At 38.8% G+C, this 11,017-nt stretch overlaps 1 protein-coding gene across 8 annotated transcripts; it reads left to right on the forward strand.

Moving 5' to 3' along the window:
* The first annotated feature begins 574 nt into the window (after positions 1-574).
* On the forward strand, positions 575-10,622 carry MTX3 (metaxin 3). 8 transcript variants are annotated; one of them, XM_015848622.3, is made up of 9 exons: positions 575-679; positions 1,186-1,255; positions 2,464-2,540; positions 4,145-4,237; positions 5,247-5,429; positions 5,555-5,631; positions 6,478-6,635; positions 7,049-7,137; positions 8,514-10,622. In XM_015848622.3, exons 1-9 carry the CDS (start codon positions 599-601, stop codon positions 8,586-8,588), a joined length of 903 nt encoding a protein of 300 aa, XP_015704108.2. In that variant the 5' UTR covers positions 575-598; the 3' UTR covers positions 8,589-10,622. The 8 variants fall into 8 exon arrangements, with proteins under 8 accessions (XP_015704108.2, XP_015704106.2, XP_085385643.1 ...); XM_015848620.3 differs by having other exon boundaries at positions 8,540-10,622; XM_085529517.1 differs by having other exon boundaries at positions 2,467-2,540.
* Positions 10,623-11,017: the final 395 nt, after the last annotated feature.

An 11,017-nucleotide genomic window follows, 5' to 3' on the forward strand; every position in this document is an offset into this window, starting at 1 on the left:
CAATTTGATATATTTTGCTTTGCAGAAGTGTCCGTGGCCTATGCAGATTCCAAGTAATGTGACTGAGGAGTTAGGAAGGAATCCCTGCTGCTTAATTTGGGTTTTGTATTTTGTTCCTAATATCCATGAGGAGACTTACTGTTCTTATGGAGTTTTATGGGTGATTATAAACCAGGGTGCATAGAAAGTTAAGATAGAAAGGCCTTAATGCAAGTGAAATCTCTAAGTACAGCTCTAAACCACAACCTTCAGTATTTCTGTCAACACTTGGGAGTTTGATCCTGCCACACTTTCATTGAAAGAGTGTGTAGGAAGAATGTGACACAAATTTCACACAGATCTGATGAGGGAGGCAGGAAGACTGAGAGCCCTTGCTCACCTCATCTCTTTGTGACCACCTGAATAGCGGCGGTCAGTGCTGCTTTTGGTTTGTTTGTTTGTTCTTATTTAAGGCCCAGTAGTATTTTTCCCTGTGTAGGAAGGAAGGATGTGTGGGTACAAGCCTCCGAGCCGCTCCCGCCGTTCTTCCCTCCCGGTGGTGCCGCCATGCGAGGGCAGTAGAGGCGCGTTCCCCGGGCCCGCGCTGCCGGCGGACAAGATGGCGGCTCCCATGGAGCTGAGCTGCTGGGGTGGCGACTGGGGGCTGCCGTCCCTTCATCCGGAGTCTCTGACCGTCATGGTAACGGCGGGGCCCGCCACCCGCCCCGGGAGGAGGGCGACAGGGAGGGAGGCTGCCCCGCGCCCGGGTGGCTGTGCCGCGTGGTTCCCGCCGGGAAGGGAAGGCGGCGCCGCCACCGAGGGGCGCCCTGAAGCCGGGCGCGGCCTGTGCCGGGTGTGGGGCGCGGGAGCCGGGATGTGGTGGGGCCGAGCGGGGCCCGGGGTGCGGCGGGGAGCCGCCAGGCGGGGGACCGCAATGCACTGTGAGCCGGTATTAACGAGCAGCCCGAAACGTTAAATAAGTTTTGTCCTTATTGGTTATTGCACGGTCCTGCAAGGAGCTCTGAGAGGAACCCTCAAAAGCAGGAGCCTGTGCCTGGTTCAGAAGCACAGGTGTGCAGAGTGTTGGTGAACTTATAACGAGTTATTTAACCCCGTGCAGCTGATGGGAATGCTCGGGCCTGCTTTTTGGACTGCTGTCTTAAACCTATATGTGCTGACTATATTATTTTCTGCAATCTGTTGCAGGCTTATGCTAAGTTCTCTGGTGCTCCTCTGACAGTGAATACTATAAATAATTCCTGGAGCACTCCGAAAGGTACCTTATTTGCATTTCTATTATAATTATAATCCTCATTACTTTAGAAGTGTGAGTTCTAATCCCAAGGTTTCTTTTTCTTCATTTCCTTTGGTTTTGTGTTCATGTTCTGTCCATCCCTGTGCGGTTTACCTGCTTTCATTCCATATTCATAGGCATCTTTACAGAATCAAGTGTGATGATTTTGCAAGGGACAAGTAACTGAAGATATAAATAGAATGCCTTAAAGGGCACTTTAGTAAAATGCGTATGGATGATGCAGAGGAGACTCAACAAAGTGGTAATGCAAAAGCACACACCTGTTTTGTCAGGCAGCCTGAAGAGATGATACACTGAAAGCAGTTGAATGAAAATATTTATATAGTAGTTACCAGACTTGCATAATGGAAGTAGCATTCTTTAATTACATGTGACTTAACAAGCTTGTGCAGGTGGAAGTAGAATATGAGCCTGAAAGAGTGCAACTTGCATCAGCTTGGATATTTGGTACTGTGCTAAGTTACAGGTGTTGAATTGGGAAAGGTAGCTGATAAAGTCGATGCCAGATGGGTTGTCAGAGATTTCTTTACATTGGATATTTCTACATAGTGCTTATCTATTTGCTGAGTGTTTAGGTCATTGTGTTGGTGTATTCCAGACAAGTAACGTCACTGCACAGTTTGTCACTTAAACTTACCACGTCTTTAACTTAGGCATTACTGTGTCCACTTGACAGTTGCACCTTTCACTCTTACTGTTTGCTGTATTGCTTTCCCTTAGCAGAACTACCAAGAGCTAGTTTGGTTTATTTCTTGAGTTTTGTGGTTTTCTTCATGGGCAAGATCATTAAAATCCCTACCAGGAAAAAATATATATATATTTAAAAAATCTAAATATTTTATAATTAATATTTTAGTAGTATTTAGCTTAATAGTCTTCTTAAGGCTCATTATAGCAGGTATTTTGTAAATGTGCTATAAGGCAGCCTCTTTTAAAGAGATTTACTGTATGCAGTCTTTATTTCTACAATCTAATGAGTAAAAACAGCCTAATATGCTTCTGGGTGAAGAAAATTCTTTGGTTCTGGAAGAGATCTTCTTTAGGCACTGGTAGCTTAATCAGAGCATGCAGTGCAGGAAGGGAAAACAGATGAAGTGACTGATCACTTTTTAGTTTCATGAGATTTGCTACATATAAGTTCTTTTGACTGCATTATTTGTGCCTTCTAGCAGATGTGCCCGTCCTGATATCAGAAGACATTGTTATTTCTCAGCCAGCAAAAATACTAAACTTCTTAAGAAAGCAGGTATGTTGCCCTCAGAAGATTGGTTTTCTCTACTTTGTAATGAATTTTTTGCATCCCCCACACAGACTGATACAGGTTTCTTAAAACCTGGAAACCAGTTCTGACTCACTGCTTTTCTATATTTTGTACACACATGAGAATTGCAAAGTAGTGGATCACAGAGTGCTGCTTAAAAGTTTGGTTGTTATGAAAAATTTAAAAATAGGCACAAGAAAATTCTTCATTGAAAAGGACAACAGGCTGGCCTCAACTGAGCAGTTTCTCACTGAGTTTCATCATGCTGTTAATTATAACACTTGAACGTCATTGTAGCTTTGCAGACCTAGGAGGTCACAGTTAGGGAAGTATAGTTTTAACTGTTCAAATGGGTAATCATCTCCTGGTGGTTTTTTTTCCTTCTTTTTTTTTTTTTTTTTTCTTTTTCTGAAGGATAACACATATGGTGTTGTTTTTAATCTATGTAGTTTTTCTGTAGCTTGTAGCATAAAAATGTCTGCAGGCATTTCTTGATGCAATCATGTTATTGTGTAGTCAAATCTTGCCTGCCTTTTGTAGATCTCTCAGTGTTTTATTCAAAAAGAGTAAAGCTACATTGCTTCTACTTTTCATGAGCATAAAGATGCTTAATAAAGCACAGCATCATCATTTTTATTTCTAAGATGGTCTTCCAGCCCACTGCTCTGTCTTTACATTAGAAATTCTTTTTCTGCCTAGTTAAGAAGACTTATCTGATGAAAGGCAAGTTAGTGAAACTTTCTGTTTTTCTCTGGAGAAGGATTTAGTCTGAAAAACTGAGCAGTATTTTCAAAATACTACAGTTTCCTATCCATTTGAATACCAAAGTTTCCATACTGATGGAAAAAGAGCAACCTGTTTCACTCCAAAGTAAACCAGTAATATGCATGCATTTAAGATACCTACAAATAAGGTGGCTCAACGCCAGTTTTTGCCATTTTTAAATTAGTGAAATTCCCGTAAGATTACCAACCCTTTCAGTGTACCTTGAAAGGATTCATTGTTTGAATCAAAAGCTCAGGTAGCTACAACAACATTAATTTAGCTGTATGTTTCATCCCCCTTATCATCAGCATTCAATTTTTATGAATATGAAAATTCATAAAAGCATATGAAAAGATAATTTAAAGACAGAAGTACTTTCTTTTTTTTAGTGCTTGTAACAACTTAAGTGACAGATGTATCCTCAGAAATACATGGGGGGTCTTGCCAGAAGTTTGCCTCAGCATTACATACTGAAAAGTTGCCTCCATGTTACAGGACAGTGGTTTGGAAAGCAGAGGGAAGTCAGCACAAGAGTTATTTTGGCAGTGGGGGGACCCCAAAATCTTAGAATGGGAAAGTAGAAATGGAAAGTATTAGGAACAGTAACACAGTCAGTCTGAAGAACTGAAGGGAAACTGCAGAACTGAAGCTGCAGAAACTGAATGTCTTCTGTTCAGAAAAGTATTGTATATTTAACAGCTGTTAAGTTTGAGGTTATTTTGGGTTGTGTTGATCATCTTTCTGGAAGGTTCCATGTAACACTGTGTATATTGTGAGGTGGTTGGTGACTGTCTTCTGTTGTTGTTTTGTTTTTAAATTTACAGAGATACAATGCTGATTATGAATTGTCTGCAAAACAAGGAGCTGATACACTGGCTTATATTGCACTACTCGAAGAGAAATTGCTTCCTGCTCTGGTAAATACTAGTGAATACTTTATAATGGCTGGAATTTTACAAGTATTATAAGAGGTGCCCAGTGTGAGAGACAGAAGTTTCTAAGCCATAGTCCTGGCTTGAATGTATTTGCATTCTTAGCGCAATTTTGAAAAGACTGCCTAGCAACTTTGAAGAAGAAAGAAGTGTGTGGGAGGTGTGAAGTCATAATAATGAACTTAAAGACTTTTAAAATGGCACCTCTGAATGTATTTTTTCTTAGATACTTTTTGGGAACAGTATCCTGCAAACAGCTTATTCTGGCATTTCTTTGTTTCATGAGGCTTTTTGAAAAAGCTTGGAGTAACATGTGGTATGGCTGATCTGGGGTGCACACCTCTGAAAGCCTTTTGAGCTGTTAAGTGGGAACTATTGAAATACCTACCACTAGTTCATTTTTTGGTTCAGTAAATAACACATGGCTGCACGCCCTCACCAATTTAGTATACGTAAGTTATAGTTATTAAAAAAGTCTGCAGGCACTTGATCTGTTTAATACCTTTGACTTGAACTTATGCAGGAACAGGTACTTACAAGCAAGTAGTGTCATGGGTAGCATCTTCAGTTATCCTGCAAGGCTTTCAAATTCATATTTTCATAATACATCTTCATTTTAAAATGTATGTAAAATTTCAAAAGAAAATTCAAACATTTCAAACCCGATCCTATACATTTATAACTTATGTTGTAATACAGTTTCTCTGTACAATATATGCATGTGTGTACATCTGCATGCGTGCACATGGCAGTGTATGCAATTTTGTGCATATATATAAAGCATTATCTTTTTATTTAGGTTAAAGTTAGCTCTGTGGCGTTAATTATATACCCTTAAACTCAAAGGATTAATATAATCCTGTGCAGAGCCTAAGTGCTTTAAAATACAATAATTCCTTTTTCTCCTGTGACAAATCTTACTCATTATACTTTTAAGAGAAGTCTAATGTTTTTAACCCAGATTCCAGTCATCCTCTTTCTTGTGTTGATATAGCTGCACACTTTTTGGGTTGAGGCTGAAAATTACTGCAGTGTAACAAAACCATGGTTTGCCTCAAGGATTCCATTCCCGTTAAGTTTGTATCTGCCTGGAAAGATGTCCAGGGAAGCACTCAACAGGATCTTGCTGACCAGAGGAGGCCCTCCTCTCTACAGTCTCACTGAAGTGGAAGCACAGGTACATGTTGTATAGTAAAGAATTTGTCATGAAATAAACTAGCACACTGTGATAATGGTGTATGATAGAGTGTCTACTACTGTTTGCTGCATCTAGGGCTCTTAAATGGTTTTGTGTCTCATCAGATATACAGAGATGCCAAGGAGTGCCTAAATCTCCTGTCAAAGAGATTGGGAACATCTCAGTTTTTCTTTGGAAATACGTGAGTGTGCTTTCTTTGTTTTTAATGTTGGTGTTTGCTGTTGTTGTTTTTAATAAACAGGTGCCATGACTCTGTGAATGCTTAACACTTGTTTTTTTTAAATCTGCTAGAATGTTACAAGGTGCTGCACAATAGTTTCACAATTCATACGCTGCTTTTTCAGTGGCCTTTGGAAGCAATAAGTCCAGAGTCATAAAAAATGTTGCATCTTTCCATGGGGTGGCAGATACTGCCTACATCAACTCATGTAGGATGTTTAATGAGTTAGGGTTCTAGGGTTCCAGGGAATTATTCTCTGGCCAGTGACTGTCACCTCCTGTGACTGCTTGTAGAAAAAAGTACTTGAAGCATGAGGTGTTACCAGGCTCCTTGGGAAGATGGCATAGGTCTGAGAAGGCTGCTCTTGCTTGTGTACATAGAACAGGAAGCATATATTGCCAAGATAGCACCCAAGAAGGACAATCTGTTCCCTTTGCCAGCAAAGTTAGACCTCATCATGTGAAAGGATCCTGTTCTACTGGCATGCAATTTGTCTGCTTGTCTTTTGTATTGCCAGAAATGTATTCTAGAGTGGATTGTTTATCAGTGTGCATGACACATGATTGGATTTTAATGCTAAAGCAACTATTTCAGTTTATTAGCATGTCCCTAATTCAGACATTCTGAAATCAATAGATAGTGTGTTCAAAGTGTCTTTTAATGTCTGATAAATGCAATGCCTGAAAATCTCGGTAGATTCCGTCCTAAATTTTGTCTGATGTATACAGAAACTGGTTCCATTCTGGAGGTCTTGATGTCTTACCTCAGTCACACTTGGGCTTTGTTCTTTTCTGACATTCTTTTCAGACCTACTACGTTGGATGCCTTTGTGTTTGGTTTCCTTGCACCAGTTTATAAAGTGTGCTTCCCTAGAGTACAATTACAAGAGCATTTGAAACAGCTTACCAACCTGTGTCGGTTCTGCGATGATATTTTAACCTGCTATTTCAAGTTAACTATTACAGGTAGGTTGTGTTTCTCTTCCACTTTTGCTCATGTATAATCTGTTTGAAGTAGTAGTGGTGGTTTCCACATTTGAACCAAAGCATAGTAAGGGTTTGTAAATTTGTGTTCTGTGGGGAAATGATGTAGAGAAGCTTCTACAGTTGTGTAGAAAGGATTGGAAATTATAGGCAAGGCTTAATTCTCAGATTTAAAGCCTGTCATGCCTTGGCAAAATCCACTTGCACCTGTGCTGTGGCTCACGCTTAGTGTTTCTGTTTCACTGACAAAGAATGGCTTTTCCATTTAAATTCATCTTAGGATAAAAAATACTGCATGAACTTTGCTTCCAATATTCGTTTGTTTCTTTCTTTTCAAGAATGTAAAAGCTTTTGTAAATACCTCTTCAGTCTTCATCTTTCTGCCTTCACTCTAGGCCATTCTCCATCTGGACAGGATACAGCAGATGCTAATCTGCAGAAACTCACACAGCTTGTAAATAAGGAATCCAACTTGATTGAAAAGGTTACTTTTGCTTCACTCTCTTTAATATCCTGCTTCTTTGTGGTTATTTGTTCACAAATACTCTTACAACTGCAACGGTACAATGAACATTTTATATATTCTTTTCTATTGAGGTACTTTGTACAAGGGAAGAAAATTGTGTATTTTGTAAGAAATTAATTGATGAAGCCTTGTATGTAAAATATTTTTACTACAATCAATGATGACCTTGCAAGTGCATGTTGTATGAACAGTAAAAGGTTGTCTTTCCACAAGTTCATCTCCCATGTGAGGGGAATGCAAATGTAATGATCAGAATTAGAAATGGTCTTGCAAGACCTCAGCAAGAAAACTGATAAGCAGAACTCTGAAATTGGTCTTGTTGATATCAGCATCCCAGTCTCCTTGCTCCCAGCTGATTTTTTTGCAGTCACTAATGTACAGTCCTTCCTTCTCCTGCTTCCATGTCTGCCTTTTATTCCTGTATTTCCAAGGCTGTGCTTCAGCACCTATAAGAACTGTGAACGTTAAAAATAATTATGAAGAATTAGTTTACTGATGCAAGGACAGAGTGCACTTAGTAAAAAAGATCATTAATTATGTTCAGCTTCTGCAGCATTTGGTATTGATTATATCTCTTTCTTGTATAGACGTGTAGCTGTGAAAGTTTTAAAAAGTAGGCAAGTAGACATTTATCAGCCATGGTTTATGTAAAGCTGATCCTAGGAAGTAGGATGGACTAGGCAACCTTTGGAGATCTCCCCCATGCAGTCCTCTGGGATTCTGCTTATTCTGTAGTAATAAATCTTTTCTTCGTTTTTTTGTTGGTTTTTTTTTTTTTTTTTGGTACTGCAGTACACACAGGGTATTAGATGGCTATGCTATGGAAAATATATTAAATAATTACTAAATATTAACTTATTAAATAGTTTTTGAAATCTAAGCTGATCTAAATAAATTTACCTAGGATCTCCAAAGCATTTCTAAGCTGAAAAAATATTTCTTTCTGTAAGGCGCTGAGCATGGAAAAATACCCACTTATGTTTGCAATTTGACTTTTGATCTGCTTTCTAGTAGTGTCTGGCTGTTGTATGAAATTGAAACTGTGACCTCTTAGAAGAAGGCAGCAGTGTTGCTTTGTTTGGTAATCTTGAAGAAATGAATTGAGCAAAGCAGAAATGTATCTGTTTGCTTTATGTTTGTCATATGCTCATGGAATGAATAGCAGATTTTTGGGAGAAGAAAGGAATCGAGACATTGTTTTAGGTAAAATAAGAAAGGTTAAAAGAAAATAAGAAGTTAGAGAAAAAACAACCCAAAAAACAACAAACCAGAGTTCTTGATAGGAGTCCTGACAAATAGACTAATTGTGTAATTTACATTCTACTGTTTGCCAGATCCGGCTCTCATTATTTCTCTGCAGATGGATGACAACCTTCGTAAGAGTCCTCAGCACCCCCCTCGGAAGATAACAACGCTCAAGCTTGCTGCAGGTGGAGAAGAAAGCAGTCCACTGAATCGTTTGTCACCTTGACAGCTTTTGTTGCACACGCACATTTGCTTGCCTTCAATTCTTTTGAATATCACAGCAATTTTTCTCATGAATGTGGTTTTACAAGGGCAGAATCTACTGACGGGTTCAAGTAGGGAAGAAACACAGCTTTACAATGTCCTGTCTGTTATTTTTAAGAAAACTAGTAGTTCGGGCTTACTACACACTAAGCTAAAACTAAAGTATTAAACCAGGGGCTTATTCCTGCAGGCATTATAACACAATTTTGTACAGCAGACTTTGACTTTAGCAGAAACGTTGACCAAAAGTTAAAATGCAATTTTTACATAGTTCCAGTGCATTTATAGAAGTTTCACTGTTGTTTTAATTTATGGCTTTTGATTTACTGTAATCACATTATAGCATGTTAGTGGGTATACTGTTCTATCCAAAAGCTACAAAGTCTAGTTGTAGAACTGGCAAAAAGAGTGGAAGAGAATGAAGTGTTGCCCATCTTTGCAAATGAGAAGTGAAAAACAATAACAGGAAGTTATATACTCTTTATTGTACATTCGTGAATGCTCTTGTATTTGTGTTTTAAGGGTGTTCATATTTTTGAAAGCTTGCTAAGCTGTACTTCAACAGGAAATGTTGAGAACTGTCTGTGCCATGAAGAGTACAGTGATTGAGAGTGCTAACATTTCACAGATGACTCATAGAATCATAGAATGGCCTGGGTTGAAAAGGACCCCAGTGATCATCCAGTTTCAACCCCCTGCTATGTGCAGGGTCACCAACCACAGGACCAGGCTGCCCAGAGCCACATCCAGCCTGGCCTTGAATGCCTGCAGGGATGGGGCATCCACAACCTCCTTGGGCAACCTCTTCCAGTGAACTCATATTAATCCTATGTGAAACTGGCTTAACCTGTGCATAGGATAATACTGCAGGCCAGAAAACTGTAAGTCAGAATTGCATAGGACTGGTAGTGAGGTGGAGAGGTTTGATTTGCTCTAATTAGGCTGAGTGACTTGTCTAGTAAATGTACTGTGGTTCTGGATTGAATTGAACCAGTTAGACTTTGTAAAATAGCCAGCTTAGGCTTTTGCATTTGTTACAGATACCTCTAACTTGTATTCTAAGCACTGTGGTTCACTGAAAAATAATAATATAGTACATCTAAATTTTATTGTTTGACAGTGTAGTTCAGAGTTCTTCTATCTCTGCAAACTGTAGTGCGTTGTAGTACATATTTATTCTGTATAATTAAGGAATTTGGGTCTCATTACACTTCTTAATAGCAACATTTCCTGTTCAATGGACCCAGTCAATTCTGTCACAAGATAGCTGCTGTAATGCTGTGTTGGTAATGTAGTAGGTGCTTCACGAGTGATGTAATCAGCATTAGTTAAAGAGACTGACCAAAATGGCAGCACTGGGGATATATAATTCTTGTGACGGTATGGGCTGACTCTTCTGATTTCTTTTTCTATTTTTTTTTTTTTCCAGCAGAATCAGAGTAGTCTCTTAGAGTCCCTTTGCTACTAGTCACATATGAGATACAAAGTTAAATTATTTACTATTTATACTGATGACTGTAGATTGTGTATATAATGTTCTTTCAGATTCTGTGTAAGGAATGTAGTAAACTTCAACATTTCCTAAATCTAACTAAAATGTTGGGTATCTAATGAGCACTTTAAGGTTTAAACTTTTGCTCTGATTGGAATATTTGTTTCAGTGATTTTGAAATTAGTTTAGCACATGCCCATGATAATTGTGAATAAACTGACAATCTAGTATGAATAAAAGTAAGTAAAATGCTTCAAGTCTTTACTGCTTGACGGGTTTAAATGAGATCAGGTCACATTGCTTTTCAATGTCTTTTATTTATGAACACGGATATGGAGAATATGCCTTATTTGTTGCTGTTGTGAATATGTACACTGAGTCTTTAAAATCTCTTTGTGAAAGGGTCATTGTTCCAATATTAAAATTTTAGACATTTGTTGGAGTTTTGGTAGTATTTTTTAATGCAGATTGTCAGGTTTTTTGGCTTTCTTTTCCCCCCTACCTTGTATGAAGCTTTGCTCTTGTGTTTGTTTTTCTGGTTTGTTTTGTTTTCTTTTGTGGACAAGGCAAACTGCTGACTGTTAGAATTTGGAACAATGTAATGTATTCATAATGTCTGACTTAAATATTAGTTACGGCTCAGTAGTAACCCTTTCAAGACAACTGCTTTTCTGGTGATACTAAGAAGCAGAGGTTTTCTCATCCTTTAAATGTGAGCCTTAGCCAATGTGACAGCACAATCTGCTTGACAGTTTCATTCACTGGATGGCGGAGGACAGTGGGGCTAGAACAGGCACTGCATGCAGTGCTGTACACAATCCCAGATAGCTTGTGTGG

This window comes from Coturnix japonica, chromosome Z (assembly GCF_054131305.1).
Source record: "Coturnix japonica strain WE chromosome Z, WE-NBRP24, whole genome shotgun sequence".
Classification (NCBI taxonomy): Eukaryota; Metazoa; Chordata; class Aves; order Galliformes; family Phasianidae; genus Coturnix; species Coturnix japonica.